The sequence below is a fragment of the Poecile atricapillus genome, chromosome 2, assembly GCF_030490865.1.
Source record: "Poecile atricapillus isolate bPoeAtr1 chromosome 2, bPoeAtr1.hap1, whole genome shotgun sequence".
Classification (NCBI taxonomy): domain Eukaryota; kingdom Metazoa; phylum Chordata; class Aves; order Passeriformes; family Paridae; genus Poecile; species Poecile atricapillus.
This window is the reverse complement of record NC_081250.1, coordinates 9,643,244-9,667,168: the sequence shown is the minus strand read 5'-3', so window position 1 is coordinate 9,667,168 and position 23,925 is coordinate 9,643,244. Positions and strand designations below refer to the sequence as shown.

The window sequence follows — 23,925 nt, the reverse complement described above, 5'->3', positions numbered from 1 at the left end:
AGTTCTGTTAGAGCCCCACAACGTCCCTGACTTCAGGAAAGCAGTAATTTCTATAGTGTTTCTAGGAATTTTCACAAATTACTTGCACACTTCAGGATTTCTTTTTCCATAGTTTAGAAACTTACTGAAAACATGTTAAGAAAAACCACAATCAAAACAACCCCACAAGGTTGGTAGACCTGAACATGGATGCTTAATTTTTTATATGAAGTATTGAAAACCTTGGCACTTATAATTGTCTTGATAAAAAGACTGTGAACCAGCAAGGAAGCTGCATGTGACATGCTACTTACACTTTGATACTGTTTTTCATCTAATTTGCACACAGACTCAAGCCTTGCAGTTTTTACACTTCATTAACAAAATTCATTATACCTAATACACATTACTTCAATCTGCCTGCTCCTGGGGCTTTAAGATAGATCTGTGTATCTTTGTTAGGTGAAGCCTAATACAAAACTGTAAAATACATCCAGGCAGGGAACGCCTTGCACTTCCCAGTCCTGAGAATTGCTATTTGAGTTATCTCCAAATGCCTAATTCACCTACTGATTGACTCTTTACTCTTTCCTTGACACCTGACTCCTGTCTTTACTGTATTTGTATGTTCAAGGATTTCTTCCTGTCCTCGATGAATGCCCTTTCTTGTCCTGATTTTTCACATTGCTTCAAGTGCTTTTGAACAAATGTCCTTATTTTGCTAATCCTCTGCACAGAGTGGCTATGAGAATTTTAATTTCCTTTTAAAATCTGCATAGTATTTGATCATAAATTCACAGGAACTATGCAAATCATTCCTTGCAGAGCTGCACTGACTACCAGTAATATCACTGCTATTTTGTATTTTGACGTACAACTTGTTCTCTCGCTGTGCCTGCCATTTGCTGCTTTCTTACCTTCAGTTGTTTTGCAGTTCTGTGCTAATTCTGATGACCTTTTTCCTTGTTCCCACTACTAGCTTTTAAAGCCAGATGGTTTGCATAACCCATGAGAATATACTAATTTATGTTTCAGCACTTTCATTTCTCATCTTGTCCTTTCCACAGAACGCTTTTCCCTCCTTTTTTGTTTCTCCCCTTTTAGTGCTCAAATTTCTCTCAATGTCGTCAAAATTGATTTTTCTGAGGTAACGGGAGCTTTTGGCTTAGTGAAACCACTCTCCTGCAAGACATAAACAGTCGTGTAACAGACCTCGAGAGCAGTAATCTTCAAAAAGACCATCCAGTATCAATACATTTTTTTAAAATGTTCTGTTTTCTGAATGAAGTTTTGCTCTTTTTTGCATCTGAGTCACCAACCTTAACCACAAAGGAGGTGATTTTGCACCAGTTCTAGAAGCAATGATATTTTTTTTCCCAGCACAGAGATTCATGCTTTCCCTCAGAGCAAAACTGAGAGGATGTGTGTTTTGCAGCTGTCTGTAAGTGCCCCTTGTTCTCCCCATGAGCTCCCACACAGCCCCTCTGCTCCAAGTCTTGGAAGTATGCAAGGAGGAAGACCTCTGCTCTTCCAGGGTTAGTCTGATCTGTGGATTTCTGTTATTTGCTTTTCTGCTCTATGGCATAGCCACTTCATGTACTACAATTTTTACTCTTTTTAAGAATCTCGAGTGTGCTCAGTCTGGTTAAAGCCAGCGATGAAGCATGTCAGGTATAGTTAGAGCTATTTACCTGAAGTATGAAGAAGGTTGTAGGAACCTGAAACTTCAGGGAGGAATAAAGTAGACATTTAGGTGACAGAGGGGGCTGCGACCAGCATCACTTTTTGTGGCATGGAGCTGGCTGCCCTGGCCAAAAGCACATCCCCCTGTATGGAGACATGGCACCTGTGCTGTGTCACCTTGGTGGCTTTGACTGCTGCATTAAAGGCTGAGTGTTGCTACAGTGAATTTGTGAGAAAAGGAGAGCCTGTGAACCAGGAGGGACTCCATGAGCTTGAAACTCCTGATCCCTCCTGGCAGCCTGGACTGATGCTCCCACTTGCATGGAGTGATTTGGGAACAGGACGGGGAGGATGAACATGTCACATCTGTGGATGTCTCCCAGGCAAACTCACAGAGGTGTCTACCTGAAGGCTCATTAAATCCTTTGGAATAGCCAGTAATTTTCTGTGGAGGAAGCACTGGTACACAAACAGCTGCTGAGGAGACCACAGGGTGGATCCACTCAGCTGGCACATGTTTCAGGACAAAACTTTGATAGGGTGAACTGGTTTCACAGTATCCCAGAATTTCTAGAGTTGGAAGGGACATCTGGAGATTACCTTGCCCAACCTCCCCGCCAAAGCAGGGTCACCCGGAGCAGGTAACACAGGAACATGTCCTGGGGGGTTTGGAATATCTCCAGAGAGGGAGACTCCATGATCTCCGTGGGCAGCCTGTTCCACTGCTCCGACACCCTCAACATAAATAAGTTCTCCATCTTGTTAACGTAAAACTTCTTGCGTTTCAGTTTATGGCCATTGCCCCTGTACGGCTCCATTGTTTCCCCGTACAGGTGTGTGAAACAAGCACATTAACTCCCCTCCCATGCCCAGCCATCTTTACGGGGCTGCCGGCGGAGGCGGCGAGGATCCCGGCCTCCGCCAGGGCCGGTGCGGGTCATGGGGCCGGGGCAGCCCCAGCCTTGCTGCCCTTGCCCGGGGGAGCCGCTTCGCTTCCCCGGGTCCCGGCGGGGCGGAGCGGGCGGCGGGGAGCGCTCCCCCCTCACGGCTGCCGGGCGGGCCGGGGCGGGGCCGGGGGCGGGCGGCGCCGGTCGCTGTCCTGGGTGTTGAATCTGCTGCGGCTGCCGGAGCCGGGGAGCGGCCGCGGGAGGCACAGGGCGGGCGGGCGGCATGGAGTGAGGGCTGGCGACGGCGGGCAGGGGAGCGGGGCGTGCGATGGGCCAAGCATGATGGGCGCGCTCGGCTCCGTCCTCCCGCTGCTGCTGCTGCTGCTGCCGCCGCCGGTGCTCGCCGCCGCCCCGCGCATCCAGCCGCCCTCCGCGGGGGCCGCCGCCGAGGCGCGGATCGGTGAGTGGGGCGAGGGGCGGGGGGGCGCGGGGCTGGCGGGGATCGCTCCCCGCGCTGCTGCCGGAGCTTCCCCGCAGGCAGCTCGGCAGGGCCCCGGCGGCCGCGCCCGCACGGCGGACGCTGAGGAGCCCGGCCGCCCGTCCCTCTCCACAGGCTCCGGATAAGCGGCCCCGTCCGCCGGTGCCTCACCGCGGGCTCCGGATACGGAGCTCCGTCCGCAGGTCCCTCACCGCCGGCTCCGGATAAGCGGCCCCGTCCGCCGGTGCCTCAGCACCGCCTCCCGCTGCCTGTCCCCGTCCCCCGGTCTTTCACAACCCGCTCCCGGTCCCTCTCACCTGCTGCCCCCGCTCCGCCCGCAGCCCCTGCCCCAGCGGCGTGTCCCGTCTCTGAGGACACCTCTGCGGGGCCGCTCTCCCCCGCTGTCCCCGCATGCTGAAAACTTCCGCCAGGGCTCACGAGGGCCCTGGAACCGAGGTGCGCCAGTGGCGAGTCCACGAAAATGCTTCCTCAACCCTTCTCCCGGTTTGTTGTATTCAGCCCACTGAACTGCCCTTTTTCTTGAAGGAGACAGGAAATCTCCGGGCCACAATCCCCCAGGTGCAGCCTGTGGTGGAGTCCCCCCTCCAACTCATGGTGCTGGAGGTGGAAATCAGCACTGCCTCCGGGTTAAGGCTCTTTCAGAACTGTCAGAAAATCCCCAGTGCTGTCCAGTGCAGACCATTGAACAGCTGCTTTCTGTTGAGATATTCTCCACCGACCCCTTCTCCATTTAGAAGGTATTATCTGCACTAAGCATCCCCACCTGTGAAGTGACCCGCAACGGCATGAAGGGATCCTGAAAACAAACTCTGTGTGTTTCAAATCGATGCAATTCTCTTGTGACACTCTCCCTGGCAGTCCTTTCCTGACTGCACTGAGACACTCAGCACTGTATGCTCACCTGAATTGTGTATTATTACTCATATTTGTTAATAGAGTTAATCTCATTTTACTTACACTATCTTCCCAAAGCTCACTTTAAGTCAAGAAGGTCATGAACAGGAGAATTTTGTATTTTTTCCCATTTTAATATCTACCTAGGGCGGTTATGGAGATCAGAGTGAAAGCTAAACAAACTATCCCTAAGAAATCTTTTTCTAAGACAAAAAAATTAAATTCCTTTAAGAAACAAAGGAAGCCTTCCAGAGGGATATTGCTGCTGTTTTACTCATGTACATTCTGTTTATTAAGAAGGAATTAAAATCAGCTGACCGTGTTTTTAATGAGGCTTCAGTCAAGTGGCAATAAAAATGAGCTATTGTGCTTGCTATAGTGAAGGTAGTGATGCAAGGTTTTAAGGAGAAATGGTTTGGACTGGATTTATCCATCCCTCCTCTCTCTTGGTTGCTATAGATATAGTCTGTTTCTCCTAATCTGCTGAATAGAAAGCTTGCATAAAAATATTGCAAGTAATAGCTGTAATTTTTACTTTTAATAATGCAATAGCCTGCACTGTGCTTTCGAAGTAGTCAGATTTTGATTCTCACTCCCTAAACACAACCTGCAAATCAGTTTGTGTCACAGTATTTTTTCAGTTTGTTGTAGCTGAAACACAAAAGCAATGTGTGTGTTTGTTACTTCCCTGTGCTCCTGCCTCGGCAAGGATCTCTGCCTGCCAGTTAAGGCCGTCCTTGAGTGGAAAGGACTGGGGGAAGAGCAGCCTTGATTTTACACAGTGAATCCACTGGTCTGGAGCTATAATTTGGAGGCATTTCAAAGGCAGCAAAACAAGCTGAGCCTCCCTACTTCTTGCTGGGATAGGGAACTCACTGTTATCTCATGGATCTCTGTGAAAGATGGGAAGAGATTGATTGTGTTTGACAAGATGCAGAAAAATGTTTGCATTACTTGAAGTGAAACAGTTTTAGCTGTCTCTTCCATTAGAATACCTTTATTTCTTTTATTGACCAGTGTTTCAGATCTCATTAATCTTGAGTTCAAACTATTTATTATTGTAGATTCTGTTCAATTTTGGACTACAATTTTTAGACACAATCAGGAGACATAACTGTAATTGCACAAGATATCAGAGTTTTGGGGTTATTTGTGGTTATATGTGAAAGATACTAATTTGGTTTCTTCTTCTTGTGGACAGTCTCATCTTCTTTAATTGAAAATTGAAGACAGATGGATTATGAGAGATCTAGAATGTGTGCTGAAAACTGCCTTAAAAGCAAAGTAATTATAGAAACGTATTTTTATTATTTTTGTTTTCCCCCATTATTTCAGGAACTCTTCCTAAAAGTTGTTTCAGAAGCAGAAGTTCATGACCTTTACCATTTCAAGGGATGGATTAATCCAATTTGATTCCTTCCCACTTTTTTATGGTCAACTTTTGTCTGCACTTTTGTCAGTATAGTGAGCATCTTTAAGTGTTGACCTTTCTTTTGCAACATAACATCTTTTACAGACTTGTTAAAGAAATGAGAAGATTTGAAGTTGGAGTTAACAAAGATACAAGATTTTAACTTCTGCTTCTGCCTCTATAACTGATGAAATTTTTTAGATTGTTCCTGTGGGGAGGTGTTTTGTTAAGGTGCAATTACCAACAGAAGCACATACTCTTCCATTTCTTGACATTTACCTTTTAGCATTCATCATTCTGTGATGATTTATAGTAGCATTTTAAATGTGAACAAATAAATATAAGTACATTTTTTCCCCCTCTCTTTTTCTTGCCTAGGTCTAGGTCAGGAGAGAGATTTTTATCTTTTCCACAAAAAAAAAAAAAAAAAAAAAAAAAAAAAAAAAAAAAAATTGACTGGGTGCATGGTAGTATTCATTGATCTTTAATGAAACAATGGGGTTGGGAGTTTAATATTCTAAAGAAATATTTATTAATTTAAAAGACACATTTAGAAGTTAAGATTATGGAACTTCTTTTTAAGTGTTTTACAAAGTAATCATCTGTGGAAAAATACATTCTGATCATGTTTGCTCAGTTCTAAAGGTTTGGGTTATTCCATTCTTATCTTGATGGTCGTAACACTAAGAAGCTTCAATTGTAACTGCAGCTCCAACTACTAAAATATTTTTATTGTACAGTTTTTTAAGTAGACCCATTGATTCAGAAAGTTGCAGTGGTACTTTATTTTCATTTTAGGTAGGGTGAGATAGAGAACTCAATAACAAAGTAAGCTGTGAACATTCTTAATCAAGTTCTTTCATTAGTACTAAAACACCAGTATTTTATAGCAGAAGTTGTACTCGTATGTTTCAGAAAAGAGTAAATGTGCTTGCTGCAGCACCATCACATTGACCTCTAATGTGTAAAATGATGCTTATAACCTTCAGTGAATATAATTTTGCAATATAATTTGATCTTTTGTGCTGTGTGCAATCCCATTTTTCAGTATGCATTTTCCTCTTAAATGAGTACATTGATATGCTGTGGAGATTTCCAGAAACATTTGTTCCACACTCAACATAAATTTGTTCCATACACTGTGTAAAAGCTCCTTCAGAGTTGTATTGAAGTAATCACAGGCAGAATATTTGTCTGTCAAATGAGTGTGAATTTAGTTTTTAACTTGCTAACAAAAAGACAAGTCAATTTCAGCTTATAAATATGAAATTTGCTGCTAAACCTTTAGCTGTGAGTTCCTGACACATACAGTGTTTTACATTTCTCTAGGATTTAAATGCAATTGAGGATAGAAATTTTATTCAAAGACTTAAAAAATGTTGCATGTTAAGTTTAGTACTTTCACAAAGTACTGTGTGCATATTTAACCCCTGAGAAAATATTTGAGAGGTGGGTTAGGAGTTCCAAGTAGCTAAAGTTGATCAGAATTAAGAAACTGCAAGAGCAGGGACTTCAGTTGCTATTGGTGAAAGACATCTCTCCAGTGTTGATTCTTAAATTGCAAGAGTTAAATAAAGAGTAGGACAGGTGAAAATATTATTTATTTAGATATTTTGCATTTCATTTAGTGTTTTGAACAACTGCCAAAGGAGGCAGTGACAGAGAGCATTTGTCTATGGATGTTTCATGGGGAATAGTGAAGAGGTGTGTCGTGATTTAGTTCTTATTGGATGGATGTTACCTTAAAACTCCCATGGCTGTTGTTCTCAGCCATCATTGTTAACTGCTTTGAAGATCCATGAGGACAGAAGTTTTGCTTCTTGCAGCAATTGAGCTGAAGCTCACTGAAGTCAATGTCAACCTTCCCATTGACTTCAGTAGCATTTGGATCAAAGTTCTGGTTTGAGGCTTGTAGCAGACTGGCTGAGAAAGTAGGAGAATTAGAGTGTTACCATCTGTTCAGTACAAAAAAAATTGCCTGACTTACCAGCTCCGTTAATTTGGAACTTCTCATAGGCACTCCGGTTTTTTAATAACATCTTTATTTGATGTAATTATTGATGGTGGAGTGTAATTTATGACATAAAATTAGAAAATAAAAATAACAGCAAAATAATTTAATTAAGACAAGGCTGTGTGCTCAGAATGTGAAGGATTCAGTGTAGGAAACTGGATTTTTCCCTTCATCAAAAATATTTTTGCATATCCTAGAAATATTTCTTAAGTTATCAGTTACATTAAAAAGCAGCTTTAAGGTAGATTGATATCAAGGCATGTCTATCTGTCAGTTCCACTGAATTACAGGTAAGAACATGCATTAATATTATTAATCCATCATGCCATGACTATTCTACAATAGCTTTTCTTACTATAACTTGTTTGTGTTCAAAGTTGCACGTGGACAGGAAGTGAATTATTTCTCTATCAGTCAAAGGAAGCAGTTGCAGGGTGTTCTTAAGGTTGTTCATAAGATGGGATGTCTTGGGGTTTGTTTTTTTTTTTTTTTTTTTAATGTTCTTGTTTGTTCTACTGACTGAGAGAAAACAGAGAAGTTTTTGGCAAGATAAGCTTATCTCTGCTTTCTACCTGGGTGTACCCCAGCACTTCTAAACTGCACCACCCCATCATAGTGCCATGACTATGCCAGTCAGCCTGCTGAGAGGGAATTGCATTCCTCCTGGTGGTTGGATCCCGGAACATTTGGGCAGGTCCTCTAAGACAGCCCAGGGCAGGTCATGTTGACACACTGCTGATGACAGGCAGTGGCCTGTGTACTCTGTGACTGTCAACAGTGCGGGTTATAGACAGCACTGTGATGAGACTGCCATGGAGAGGAAAGTGCAGCTGCAGTCCCTGGGGTTGCTGAGCTTATTGAGAAGCAGCAGCTGAGGTCCCCTGTGTCAGACAGATTTCCACTGCCTGGAAAGAGAGCATAAGAACATGAGCTCAGATGTAGGTGGTTGCCATCATTCATATGTATCCGAATCCATAAGAGGACTTGTGCAAGTCAAAAGGCAGCGTATGTTCCAGATTTTGGTCTCATCCCACTGACAATGTAGCCTAAAATTTAGCTAAAATGTCTGCAGTTATTCATACAAAATCAGTGTGTCTTCTCTCTTGCTAAAACTTGTGCTGCTGCTTACAAGCAGATTTGGGAAGAAATTCAGTAACTGGAGGAAAGATTGATTTGGTTTTGGTCATAACTTTGGTAGAGGATGAAAAGTCTCCAAGAGGCAAAGTTCACTGCTAGCTTCCATCACAGGAGTGCTGAGCTGGATGGGTATTTGATTTGGCTGAGCATGGTCATTATTAATTAATCTAGGAAGGCAGTGAGTAATATTGTTGTTGGTCAAACAGTTTTATATTTGCAAATGAGGAGTAAGCAGGTGAAGATGCAGATGAAGAAAGGAAGCAAGCAGAAGAGAAGTCAAGGAATAGAGAGGGTCATGTTGGGATGTGGATATTCAAAGGACAGAATGAGAAATTAAATCTTTAGAACAGGATATTGGAAATGGAGATTAGTGAATTATATATGATCTGAAAAGATATAAATTTAATCTTAAATGGAATTACTTTTTCTGTTGGAAGAAACAGTCAATTGCAGCAGCAAACCTGAGATGTTCAGTGGATCAGTTTGAGGCATGAGAAAAATGAAGGAAGGTGACTAGAAGGATAAGGGATTTGCAAAATAAAACTATTAACTCATGCTTTCAGGCCAAAGCTGTGGCCAAAAAATGGAGTCAAGAAATGCATATACACTATGAGAAACTGCTCTGGGAATAGAAAGGATTTATTTCTCTTAATGTAAGGTTTGGGAATCATCTAACTAAATGTAATTAATTGAGCTAATCATTCTAGGCTCCTTTTAACCTGTTTCTAGCTTATAAATTTCAATTAATTTTACCCAACTGTACATATCTATCACAGGTCAGAGAAATGTCTCCCTGACTGCAGCTATTACTTGCCACTTACTATTATCTTAATATATTTCCCAGGTTAGGGCAAGTATCTGTAAATATCTACCTGGTAGGTACTGCACTTCAGCTCTTCAAAAACCAGATGTTCAGGTTAAACTTGGGGAGAGTTAAACATGTTTGGAGAGTGATTCACCTGTCTTTCCTCACTAGGTGAGACTAATGAAGTAGCTTAAACTAAAGATAGGTTGCTTGAGATCACCAGCTACATTTCTTCTAAACCTTTCTGAGATCTATATGTCTTGCCAGTGAGCTGTTTAGGGAGGTTCTGTGAGTAGTCAAACAGGTTTGTCACATAAGGGACTGAAGTAAGGTGGCTGATGGATATTTGTAATACTTGAAAGAAATTTTCTCTGAGAAAATTAGCCTCTGGTAATTGCAAACAAGTGAAGGTGACCTCTAAATGAGGCAGAGGAGAAATGGGCATAACAGAATGAGCAGGCAAAGAGAAAAGAGTAGGCAAATGTGCAGGGGGTCTGCAGGCAAGACAGAGGCAGGGGAGTCTGGTATTAGAGAGCTGAAGGAAGGGGAGCATGAAGACATGAGTTATGGACAGTCAAGTGAAAGCATGAAGGGAATAGATGTTTATGTGTACATACATTAATGAGCTTTCTTATGTGAGTTTTAAGGCCTTTATTTGTGATGTGGTGGTAGGGTTCTATTCATCTATTCATCAACCACTGTATTCTCTATTCTATATATTAACCATTCCACAGTGCCAGTACATTACTGCATTCTCAGTAAGAGTTTGCCATTCAGAACAGCTATACTCATCCAAGAATTAGAGAGTTTTACTTTTGAAAAAACTAGAGGACCTTAACTTTATAGATTTTATTCCTTTAGAGAAGGAATTTCTTGAGAATTAGGTTAGTAAATTACTGCATCTTACTGTGGGTTTTTTTTCCTATAGTTTGTCTCAGCAAATGGTACTTAAATACCAAACATAGTTTGTTGATACATAGTGTCTCTAGATGGAGAGTTAGTGCTTACAATGCCTACCTATTTTTCTCCAAGTAACACATTGATTAAACAAACTGCTTTTACATGTAAAATGAGTAACTAGAAGTTTTATGGGAAGTACAGCTGGTTGTAGTGGGTGTAAGGTCTCTTCTTTCAGTCATAGCTTAGCAGCATGCAATGATGGTTACATAAGCTTGAAGTCACAGCCAGCAAGCACAAGATAATGTGCAGAGATAGATTTGCCTTCCAAAATGTCACTTCCAGATGTCCTCATAGAAGACAATGCAGCGGGGACCAAACACACACTATGTATTGCAATGAACTTAAAAAGTTCAACAAAACTCAGGAAATATCCAGATACATGGAACCCTCCCTTTTTTACTCCCTCTTCCCTAGTTAATCTTTGATCTGTCAAGTTTGAGCCTCAACATATTTTCCAAAGTACCTTATGAAAATCAGTCGTGGATGAGGTGAATGAGGTGTTCTGAATTTCTGGTGCACAGAAATCTTCTGCTCACATCAGCAGGAGATAATTACCTGTCTGTTGCTTTCCTAAAAGGGGTAAAGGTATTATAACCTCTTCTCTTCTTACTGTTCTGCTGTACACCAAGAGCAGTTGTCTTTTCTCTAGAACTTTTGCAGTTGATTGATAAAATTCAGTTAAACTCAGAGCGGTTGGTTCAGGCAACAGCTTTACCTGGAAGGTCATACCTCATCTTCAGGCCCGAGGAAGAGTTTGTGTGTTAAGAAATTGTCTGTTTTCTTCAACTACTACCAGCCTGCAGCTTTGCAGTACAGAATGGCAGTAACAAAATGTTATGCTATTCCTGACAGTGACTATTGATCTTGCTTTTGTAAAGGGTATTGGTTTGGATAAAATAAAAAAAAAAATGGACCTAAACCACAGCCTTGCTCACAAGCAGTGAAACCAGTGCTGTTATTAGTGCTGGTGTCCATGACATGGCAACAGGGAGATGGATTTTGGGGGTAGGATTAGTTTATGCTGCTGTTTCTCTTAAGGTCTCAATGACATAAAATTTGTGTCTGTGTAAAACATAGTCTTCTATTAATCTGGCCTCTCTTAAAGAGTAGATTTATAAGTCAGACATTACATTGTATTTGCACTTTAGCACTGAATTAAAAAAATAACATCAAAGATTATAGGCCTTTATTAATGTGGATAAACCACCACCGAATAATGTGAATGTTTATTCTATTTTTTTTGGAGAATGTATGTATTGTTTATTTTTCTTGGAAAAATGGTTTGTTATAATTTTAATTTGTAGTGTGGAATACTTTATATGTAAAATACTTATGTTTCAGTTTTATTTGATATCTGATGTGATAGATATTTACTATCAAATACTTTCAATGAGCTATTACTCATGAAATCTTCCTTCCTGTCCTAGATTTCATCAAAGCTCAGTGGTCTCAGTATGTAGTCAGTCAATGCCTTACTCAGACTAGCAAAATCTTCCACCAAGCCTCTTCTGACACCTGGCCACGCCTCCCAGCCCAGGTTCTCAGCTAAACACTGGCTCTTATTTCCATGGCATCAGTCTGTGGATTGGGCAACTCCTTCCATTTGTAGGAGATGGCTGTGCTCACTGGTGACTATCCCAATTCTTACTTTAATGCCCTAAAGGAAATTTGGGAATTAGTCATCTGTCATGACTGTTTGGACATAGCTGAATATTAATGAAAAAAAGATACCAAGCTAAATATCAGCAAGCATTTAGGTAGGTCACCTTGGAGGTAGCGACACAGTCGACAGACCTAACTCCAATTCCCAAATATTTTCCAGAGCATTCATTAAATTTTGATTTTTACTTGGTCTATATTTAAGAAGTATCTGTTTGGCTGTGTTTATTTTATTTTGCTCCTTTTTTTTTCCCCTCTTGAAAACTCGAGTCTGGTTCTGCAAATTTGTCTTACCTCAATTTTAAAGTTGTTAAAATATTTTTGTTAGTACTACCTACCTGGAAATTTATTTTAGTTAACTAGGTCACTTGTAAATACAGTTTACTGACATATGTTAGATGCAGGGGATAAATTCCAAGGACAAAAAGCAGCTATAAAAAAGTGACAAGAATGGAAACTGAAATTTTGAAGGAAAACCCAAAGTTAACTGATGCTATCTGGTGAATTTCCATTGTAAGAGCGGCAGAAAAATAAAACAATTGTGTTCTTTGGAAGCAATCATTCACACTTTCAGACAGTATAAAATTTATTATGCTATAATCAAGTGGCATTTGAAGAGCAGAATGGGAAGGTTGTTTTAGTACTATATGTGCTGGGTTTTCTGCTGCCCAACAAAGATCTAGGGATGAGGGCGGGTTATTTTCTCTCCATTTGCTTTTGTTTCTCTGAGTAACACCTGCTCTAACGAGTTTGTAATCTGAAAGTAAATAACTGAGCAGGGAGGAGGAAATGGACACAACGCACAGGCTTGAGAATGAACAGCTGTCAAATGGCTGCTGTTTCAGAAAGTGCAACACACTGCTTTGATGGAGGATCTGATTCAGCTTGAATGAAGGAACTGATCACACCCAGTTGTCAAACTTTCCTAATTGAAGAATTACTTGGGAGAATTCTAGAACAATATGTTATCCTCTTCAGATTATGGAACTATTTTCACAGTTTAGCAGGTAGGGAACAGCACTGAAAGGATCAGCTACCCACTGATGGGGTGGCTATGCAGGTTGTAAAAGGAGTGGGATTGTGCTTCTTTCCTCTTAACTTGCAGTTTAGGGAGGCTCATGCCAGAGAGACTAAATTAAATAGTAGTGCATTAAAGGGGATGAGCTTCACCTAAATCTTCATGAAACTGCCGGAATCTGAACTTATGTCACATAGTTTGGCCACCACTCTTGTCGTTCAGTGTCTTTTTGTCCATCTGGAATTAGAATAATATCAACTTGCTTTCAGATTAAAGTTCATCCCTGCATGAGGAGACTTGGCTATCGAGAGAGGTGTATAAAATACAACCTTTAATGAGTAGCTTCACCAGTTTTCCTGAATTTGTTTCTGTGTTTGGTGTAAATTACAGGGGTTGCAGGTTCAGTTCCTTTTGATGCCACTGGTTCCTGGATTTAAGGGGATTTAAGACACCAAATATTTAAACAGGGTTTGCCTGATTTTATAGAATATGTTTAGCTTTATTTAAGAAAAAGCATTACCAAATAAATATTTGAACATTTTCTTTCAAGTCAGTTTTCCATTGGCTCTGTTGCAGTCTGGAAGATATACTTGGCTCAGAAGTCCTATGTTTTCCTTAAAAGGAAAGTAATTATCCTCAAGTAAAGTAATTATCAGAATGCTTAATTACATTTCCTAGAGACAGATTATTTTTGGTCAAGTCTCATCCCCCAAAATGCATAGTGACTTTACATGAAGAACCTGCCTTTCTGCTGTGGTTTCTCTTGGGAGAACTCTCATTCATACCTGGGGTTTCTACCCCCTTCCAGCCCTTCAGCTCCTCTCAGCTGTGCTAACAGAACTCTGTTTGACCAGCTTTGTCATTGCCATGGAACTTTTGCAAAGCCCTTCCCAGTTGAACAGATGTCAACTAAACACCAGTTTGAGCAAAAACAAGAAAAAAAACCCAAAAACCGAAAAAAGAATCCCCTCAACCATTTATAGACTGCCAATACAACTCTTCCTGAGCACACATTATTAAGCTGGGAGTCAGAGTACTCTAATATTATCTGTTGGAGTCAGTATGCAATGGCTCTTTTTCCTAGTCTTTGTAAGTAAAAGTTGAACTAGCAGCTTTGTTGAAAATAGATTAATTTCAGTAATTTCGTACTGCATCTTCATTCCACAGTATTTTATATTATATTTATTCATAATTTAGTTTCAGTCATGTTTCATTTGTGAATAATGTGTGTCAGGTATTATGATGATATTTTTTTCTCTTCATAAATCAAAGGAGAGCTATTTCTGTAGTAGTTTATTACCTGAAAGTTGTCATTAAGTCTGTCTGTTTAATTTTGGTACTGATTGCCCATGCAAAGAGTTAAGCATGTACCCAACTATTTACTACAACAGTAAATGCTGTTGTCACGTAGTAAACGTGAGGGTTCACCCTTTATGCTTTCAGCATGGAAAAGTATAGGTCACAGCAGTTTTGATTATTCTTTGAAATTTTGTAGAATCTGGACCTTTATTTCACTCATTTAGTTGGTAATTGAGCACTCTGATGATAATTTTACACACTAGAAAAACTTGTAATTCAAACTTCATAGTGCTGTCACTTGCGTACATGTTCAAGGTTACTCAAAGAATTCATTGCATTTCCAAGTAAGATAGTTAGAGCAGGGTTTCTAAAATGAGACTAGATAGAAATTCCTAAAATTGCCTTGAATCTGCTGTTTGGAGTGCCTCGTGCAATAAAAATACTTTGTGTTATTCACTTAGTTTTTAAAATTTGATATGGCACAAATCTAGATGAGCTAGGTTTGGTTTTCATTCTTCTCCAGTGAGTAGGTGTCTGCTGACATCCAGGAAGGACTGTAAAACCTACATTTGGGAAGATGCAAATGAACCGAATATTTCTCTGAAACCAGATTGGTGCCAAAAAATCCACTAACTGGTGGCTTACAACTGCATGAAAAGTGAAAAAGGTGATTCCTCCTTTTCCAAAGATGATCCTCAGTATGCATATTGCCAATGCTTCCCCAGAAGAATGACTTGAGCTCTGGACCTTACCTTACAGACCAGTGAGATAATTGCATAGGTTCAGAAAAAAACAAATATAAATTCCTGTCAGAATCCCCAGGTGCCTCATGAATGAATTTTGTATTCACTCTGCAATTTCTCAGTTCATATATTATCTGTGTGTAGTTATTCTCCATATGTGACAAATTGGAAATAGCTTTTTATTCTTGGTTTCATCTCAGGAGGTGAAAACTTATTTCTGCAAATATGTCTTTTTGCGAATGTAAGCTTTTTTTTCTTTTTTTTTTTAATGAAGATGATAAGTTGCTCTAGGATAAAAAATTATTAGGGAATTTTCCTTAGAGACCATTGAGAATTCTCTCCTCACAAGAGAGACTACTGGGTGGCTAAGGGGAAAGAAAGTAGGACAGACCACAGCAAGTGAGAAGTCATTATGGAAATAGATAAAAACTTCAGTTCACCTTTTCTGTTCCATCCTTACGCATGCTGAATATGAACTGGATTCCTCTGAAGAGCTTGACTGTGCTTTTTAACTTGACCTAGAACTCTCTTAAGACAGTGTTTAAATTTAAAGGACTTGTTAGGAAGATGTTACTGTAGCAACAGAAAAGTAGTATTTTTCAGATTTGACAAAAAGCTTTAGTGTCCTTCTTGACTGTATCTTCCAGATTTCACAGTATGAACTTTTTTCAAAGTCACATATGGTATTTGTTGGATGAATGAGCAAAAAATAGTCAAGTGGTGCAAAGACAAAAAGGATGATTTCAGATTGTGATTTTAAGAAAATAATCTTACCTACAGTAATGTGTTGCCATTCCATTATATGAGGCTTTAAGATATTAATAAAGTGATGATTCCTGTTTTTTCATGGATCTGTTGCTGGACACTGTTGGTGGATCAGCTCTCCAGGCTGGGATGAGGCCTGGCAGATCTGAGGGTATTCCAAAGTGATGGATGGCTGGCAGCTGGGAAGGTCACAGCAATGTGAGTGTTATGATCTATTGCCCCATTCTTACCTTCTTTCCCTCAGCAAATGCTACTGGTTTCTGTTAGAGAATGATTTTGGTTTAATTTGATTTGATTCTTTGTATGGCTTGCCCCTTTTGACAGGAGCAAACTGAATAAGCACAATTAGCTTGGTCAATGAATAATGCTTGGGTTCCCCTACAGACTGATGGGGCAGGAGGCTGCAGTGCTGAGGGTGTTCTGGAGAATGATAGAACAGTTCTCCTGTGGACAAAAATTCTAGGTGCAGGTATTCAGAAACTTTCCTTAGAAGAAAAAAAAAATAGATATATTCACAGTAATCATGAATCAAAAATTATGCTAGTATTTGCTCATCAGGCCCTGAATAAGAAATATTTAATAAGAAACAAAATTCCATGGATTTTTGCTACTGAGCTGCTAATGCAGTGCTAAGTGTGGGCAGAAAATACTGTAGTTAAATGAGTTTTTTATGACTGTCTTCTGGCCAAAAGTCTCTATATTAAAGTGCTCCCACTGGGTTCCTGCAGCCATGGAAAGTATGTAGCTAACTGGTGAGAGAAAAAGCTGTGTATTTGCATATTGAATATTTCAGTCCAGATAAGAAAGTGTAAATGTTACAAATCAAGGAAGAACACACAGTATTATGGGCTGCTGGGCTGGGTCATTCTACCCAGCTAAGCCAGCCCTCCCCTGCATCCTTCTGCCTCTGCTTTCAGGCTGTGGCAGTTCTGTACTCACCTGCGTGTGAGAGCTGCTGGAAACATGGACTTTGGAGTGAGCAAGTGCAAGTGGGATTTCAGTGTGGCCTTCAGCTGATTTCTGTGCTCTGGGCGATGGGAAGGAACAGAACAATGATTTGTTTTAGTTCTTGGGTGTGAAATAATAAAAGTGCATCTTTGTGCATGACATCTGCATGAGAGGAAAGATCAAATTGCAAGCATGCTGAATTTTAAGAGAAAATAGCTCAATAGGGCACTCAGAATATAGGTAATTGAATAAAGTAGAAAGAGGTATAGTAAGTGTGCTGATTTATCATGATCTTATATCAAATTGGTGGATATTATAACCACAGCTGAGCCATTTTTTTTCATTTCCATGGCTTACTTTCACAAATGAACAAAGTCTTAAAAAATAAGTGTGGAGACAAACAAACCAAGGATGATAATATTAACAAGAAAGGCAGTTCAGATTCAAGAAGATCTGTTACTATTTTGTAACATGGAAGTCACAGAGTTTAAAGAAGCATAACTTTTGAAGGCTACTTTAAAGGAGGAAGGTGAAAGATTTTTTAAAAAGTTAGATTGCTTTGCTCCTTTTAATACCATTTTTAGTTATTTGGATATGCAGTTTAAAACAGAACAGCTCCTGGAGTCTTCCAGCCATCAGAACAGGTTTGTCGTAAAACAAGCCTGTAGGAATGTGTTTATCACTTTCTTTAAAATTAAAATAATGAAGGAAACATTTAACTCTTCCTCAAAAATTACTAAAGTGACAGAAAATGGCAGTTTCTCTAATCTCTGGCAGTTGTATATAGATTATTTGAGCAATGACTGTGAGTTTTTGCTTGAAGACAAAGGGATCTCAAATGGCTCCCTAGTCCAGTATGGCTGCATAGAGCTGCTGTATTTAACTTCTTGAGCCACTGGTTTTGTGTGACCATTAGATTGTAACTCTTACGTGTAGTACAGATACTAAAGTTATGTTTTACAGGACCCAACAGAACAAGGAAATATATCACATTTTTGGGATGTTCTTGCCTGTATAGTTTTTGTGCTTTTTTGCTTTCATTCCTTAAGTGCAGCAGAGTATTCCTTGAAGAGCTTCTCATTTTATCTGCTCAACATGTGGAATTTTTTCTTTATGGGAGCTTCTCATATTGTAACATTTGTTTTTGCTCCATATCAGGGCAAAGATAAAATAGTACATTAAAATGTAATAATGGAATAAACCACTTAAAAATACTATTTTTGCAGAAGGTAAAATACTGAAATATTTAAAAATTTGGGGGTTTTATGTTAACACTGAGCTTTTTCAGCCTGAACTGCCAGATTTGTCAGCCCAAGTGCAGAGTGAAGGATTTGCCAGTCCTCATCTTAGAAGTTGTATCTTCCGAGCTCATGTGTCCATGATGGGCAGCATGACCCAATCCTGTCACTGGGCCAGGCTTCCCTGTTACCTGATCCAGGAGCCAAGCTCTGGAAGGGGCATTTGAAATACCCAAAAGTCACAAAATCAGAATAGAATCACAGAATGGTTTGGGTTGAAAGAGACCTTTTAAAGGTCACCTGCTCCAATCCCCCTGCAATGAGCAGGGACATCTTTAACCATATTCTTTCTTTTATCTAAAGTCCCCCCATTCATTCTGGCTCAGATGTATTGTAGTGTCAAATTTACCCCAAATTAAATATTTTGATTCTATTATTTGTTTAATTAGAAGTATCTTGTAGAACCTCAATTTTCTGAAAACTACATTTTTCTTTGAAAGATCTGTTGACAGTCTTCATCAACTTTAGTTTATATAAGGATCAAAATGTTCAGAGAAGTCAATTGTTTTTGTTAAAAACCCAAACAACCCAAAAAAAGGCAATATTTTAATTTTTCTTACACAAGAGCATAATGTGAGTGAAATATTCATGAAAATGGTGGGTTTTTTTTTTTTTTTTTTTCTTTACTTCCCCTATTGAGTTGTCTGCCACCTGATCTGTTTTTTTTTTAATACCAGGAAAAGAAATCCTGTTTCTCAACTGTTTTCAAAGAATATGTTGATTTTACTAAAAAAAAATGTGTGATTTTATGTGCTTTCAAAAGCTTCAGCTTTTACAAAATATCACAAAATGTGTAGATATCTGTCCTCTAGTGAGAATTACAGCAAAATGGGTTCTGCACAATTTTTCAATTAATTTCTAATCCTAGACAGACTGGAATCTACACCTATGACAAACCTCATGGGAAATAGCAACATGTACCAAATTCCTTTTCACCTCTAACAATTTAGTACTCTCTCAGAAATAAGACTGTGTTAGATTTGATATATAAAAGTCTGGGTGTTTTTTTCTTAAATTGCTTTTTATGAGATTCATTTCAACTTTTGATTTCAACTTTTTTTTTTTTTTTTTTTTTGAGAAAACTTGATGGGTTGTTAGTTGTATGGTGTGGGATTTGTCTTAATTCAGATCTCTGCAGCTGAGTCAGTCATTTGTCCCATTTATAGTCACTGAAGGGGAAGAGGTACTCATGGGACATACTCAATCTGACCTATTTTACGTGTGTGCGTCAGGAGATGAGTGGTACTCCAAGAACATTTGGCAAACTGACTAAATTTCCTTCAACTGCAGCAAAGTGTGAGCAAAGGCTGTATTAGAGAGATGTAGAGGAGTAGGAGCTCCCATCCAAACTTTCTGAGATATCTCCATGAACTTTTTTTCAGATCTGCAGAGCTTCAAATGGGGCAGTTTCCAATTCCTCTGTCTTTAGAGTACTTTGTACTGCTAAGGTTTATAATCTTTAGTGGTGCCTTTGTTACACGTAAAAACGTATCACATAGAAGGTAAATACATTCTCCTGAAAAGTTTTTTAAACTAAGAGAACTGCAGTAATAGGAACTCTGTAGAAGGATAGCATTGTCTTCCTTCTCTTGAAGCACATTTTGGCTCTACAGTAATGGAATATTTTAGGATTTGGGATTAAATGGTATTTTTGAAAAGTCCATTATTTTGACTTTTTTTAAAAGTAATCTTCTTGTTTGTAAAAAGGTCTTAGTTTGAAATAAGCAATGAAACTATAATAAGCAGTAAGAAATCGCTATAAACTGAAAAGATGCAGTTAAATTCCTTTTTGTTTCTAAGCTCAAAAAATTTTTGGCCATGGTATATAATCATGGAAATGTACCAGCATAGACACACTTGGCTGTAAATACATTCCTTCCTTCTTCTGCTACAGTATAACAAGTTTCATAATTTTTGATGATTATTTATTTTATCATACTTTGCTCATATTCAGCATAGATTTTTTTTTTTTCCCCCAGTGCTAACTTATTTTGGATTACAATAAAAAGTTTAGAGATACATTTTAGGGATTTTTCTTTAATCTGTGCTTATTAGAAAACAAACCTTTCTTTAATCTGATATAGATTGCTTTGTATATAAAAATACTGCATTTTTTTCAAATATCTATAGTGAACTATGTAGTGCTTATTTATTTTATGTTGCCACCTAACATGTTGGAAATTTTAAACCTCTTGGAAAAGGTGAACTTCCAGCCTGAATGGGTTGATAAATTAGGTAGGACGTATAATTAGTGCAAGTATTTTGAGGTTGCATAAATTAATAGTAGTGTAAAGATGGTTAACAGTATTCAGGTTACATTAAGTTAATTAGACAGTGAATTCTTTTCTGTAGTGTAGTAGGAAGAAAAATATTTAACTCATTGAAGAAAGAGCAATACTGAAGTCACTTTGGGCTGAAAACCCACGGATATGGGTAAGGAAGGATTGAGAACTGGTCACACCCAGGGACATCTGTGCTGGCCCATGACAATCCTGAGGGACTGGGTTTCAAGATGAGCATTAATAAATAGAGAAGAAGCTGTAACTTGGTTCAGAAAGGGAACTCCAAATGTATGAACAGGAAGGCAACAGCAAACAAGAGTAAAATGAGTTGGAGGACTCAAGTTGTTTGACTGGAGAGGTGGGGGTGATGGGAGAAGAGAGAAATATTAGGAAGCAGATTATGAAGGGCTTTGAATGTCAAGTGGTCATACAACGGGATTTGATTCCTGTTTCCTGCTATGTGACATTAGGCAAATCATGACATTTCTCTGTTTTTTATGAGTCGAAGATGTAGATAATACTTGCATACCAAGTAGCAAACTGTGGTGACAGTTCTGATCTTGGTGCAATGTAAATGAGATATTTAATTTACTAATTTTAAAAATTCCTAAATGAACACAGTGATATAAAACCATTAGATTCACACTTTCCTTGAACTTACTTTTTGTAGTACTTATTAACATATTTTTCTGTAATCAAGATTTCTACAGAGCTTGATTTCTGTATACAAAGCTTTTTATTTATGGAAAGCAAGTTTCTACAAGGTGATTTTCTTTCTAATCTCTAGCCATAGTGAATAGGTAATGAGGAAGTGTCCTTCCCTTTGTACTTCATGATCCTAAGCTTTTTCTTAAAATATATAGGTAGGAGATTATACTGTGTCACCAACTGTTATATTTAGTGTCCCCATTCATTACATAAGAGAAACATGTGCAATACCATTGCCAGCTGCAGAAGCAACCCTTGGATGTTTTGATTTTATTTTCCAAATAAGAACTTACCACATGAGATATGCTCAGGGTGGTACATTTTGAAAAAGCAAAAAAATTATGCAGAGAAACTACGGTTTTCTGGAGGGAATACTCAGTTTTACACAGGTATTCCTTTTCTTGAAGGTTAAAAAATTGAATTGAATCTGTTTGAAGTTCAAGAATTGTTGTTATATCCATGATGATCTCACACCATATTATCTCTAAGAATTTCTGTCCTTCATGTCCAGCTGGCTATAGTACCACGTCTCATGCTGGTAGATGATGATCAAAGGTGAATTTTACATCCTTTCACTGCCTCTCATCTGGATTTCAGTAGGATAATACACTGTGGTTTACAGTCACCATTATTTAATAAAGGATTGCTAATTCAGAAAAAGGCACTGGGTGAATTCAGCAACACAGGCAGAGGTGAGTTGGATTCTGTTTTGAACACTGGTTTCCTGCAGATCAAGCTCAAAGCCTAGACCCTTGTTTGTAAGGATACCACTGGAACTGAATAGGCAAAACTGAGAGAAATTCACACAGAAATAGAGCAATAGAGAGAAACCTTCAAAAAGTTACATATTAGTCATGTCAATTGCACATGTCAGTGCACTGGATATGACAGCAATCTGAAAACACATAATGACAAAAAGTTCTTTATAAAAATACCATGGAGCTCACGTTTGAAGATGGCAATAATTATATTGACATTTGAGAAAACTTATCTTTTCTAAAGTTAATATTTTATGCAAAACGATTGAGAGATCTGGAGAAAACCTATATCTGAATGAGTCAGTTTGTGGGTTGTTGAGTCAGTTGATGGCTTAGGTAAATTAAAATGAAAGTACTTTTTCTTTCTTTAGGTATTTGGATATTTCATCTGTAGTAAGTAAACAATTTGCTGCTAATATTACTTGTGTTTTTATTGAGATTATACTTATTATTGATTATGACTGGGGAAACAAACTGCTTCCCACTGTAGGTTAAAACCAAGTTCATGACCACCCAAGGAATGTGAATATACTTAAGTTGATGGGATCTGATGAGATGCATCCCACAGTCCTGAGGGATTTGGGTGATGTAGTTGCCAAGCCACTCTCTGTGATATTTGAAAAGTCATGGCAGTCAGGTGAAGTCACAGGTGACTGGAAAAAGGGAAATGTTGTACCCATCTTAAAAAAGGGTAGAAAGGAGGACCCTGGGAATTCCCAACCTGTCAGCCTTATCTCTTTGCCTGGGAAGTTCGTGGAACAGATCCTCCTAGCAGATGTGCTAAGGCACATGGGAGACAGGGAGGTGATTTCACATAACCAGCATGGCTTTGCCAAGGGCAAGTCCTGCCTGATCAATCTAGTGGCCTTCGATGGGGGGGTGACTCCATCAGTGGGCAAGGGAAGGGCTGCAGATGTCATTTTTTTGGACTTCTATAAAGTTTTTGACACAGTCCTGCACAATACCCTTTCCTCTAAACTGGGGAGAGAAGGATTTCTCTCTCCCATGATGTGTGGACTGTACACAGTGAATTGGATGGTGGCATCCAGAGGGCAGTGGTCAGTGGTTGAGATCCTGATGGGGATCAGTAACAAGTGGTGCCTTCAGGAGCCTGTACTGGGGCCAGCATTATTTGATGTCTTCATCAATGACACAGTGAGACTGAAAGCACCCTCAGCATGTTTACAGATGGCACCAAGCTGAGTGTTGTGTTTGATGTGCCCGAGGGATGGGATCCATCCAGAGGCTCCTGAAAAAGCTTGAGAAGTGGCCCATGGGAATGTCATGAGACTAAGTGCAAGATGCTGCACCTGGATCAGGATAACCCAAATTTCAGCACAGGCTGTGGGATGAGCAGAATTAGAGCAGCCCTGCCCAGAAGGACTTGGGGGTGCTGGTGGGTGAGAGGCTGGACATGACCCAGCCATGGCACTCACAGCCCAGAAATCCAAACACATCCTGGGCTGTATCCAGAGCCCCAAGGGCAGCAGGGGAGGGAGGGAATTCTGTCTTTCTTCTCCACTCTGGTGAGACCCCACCTAAAGTGTTGCATCCAGCTTTGGGGTCCCCAAAATAAGAAGGACATGGAACTGTTGGAGGGAGCCCAGAGAACCAGAAAGATCATCAGAGGGCTAGAACAGCTCTCCTGTGAGAAAAGGCTGAGAAAGTTGGGATGTTCAGCTTTAGGGTGACTTTATAGCATCCTTCCAGTACCTGAAGCACGGTCTATAAGGAAGCTGAGAGGGGCTTTTTACAAGGTCGTGTAGTGACAGCAGAAGGGGGAATGGCCTTAAGATAAAGAAGAGTAGGTTGGGATTAGATATTAGGAAAACATTATTTACTATCAGGATGCTGAGACAAAGATCAGGTTGTCCAGAGAAATTGTTCCATCCCTGGAAGTGTTCAAGGCCAAACTGGATTGGGCTTTGAGCAACCTGATTTAGGGAAAGGCGTCCCTGCCCACAGCAGGGAGGCTGAAACTGGGTGATCTTTAAGGTTCCTTCCCACCCAAACCGTTCAATTATTCTGTGATTCTATGACCCAAAACATATTTATAATATTCAATGTAATAAAATCTTTTTGTACTTACGCAAAACATTGGTTTTGAAACATGGAGATTTGGACTGAGGAGAGTTTGGGGAGTTTACTTGACAGCTTTGTAGTTCTAGTAAAGGAAAA

At 39.6% G+C, this 23,925-nt stretch overlaps 1 protein-coding gene across 1 annotated transcript in view; it reads left to right on the top strand.

The window, feature by feature from the left end:
* Positions 1–2,800: 2,800 nt before the first annotated feature.
* The window catches only part of PTPRN2 (protein tyrosine phosphatase receptor type N2), a 635,317-nt gene continuing 614,192 nt past the window's right edge, over positions 2,801–23,925 (top strand). The window contains exon 1 of the mRNA XM_058833496.1: positions 2,801–3,009. Coding sequence (XP_058689479.1) covers positions 2,889–3,009 — 121 coding nt within the window. The 5' untranslated portion in view covers positions 2,801–2,888. The remainder of the gene's footprint in view (positions 3,010–23,925) is intronic.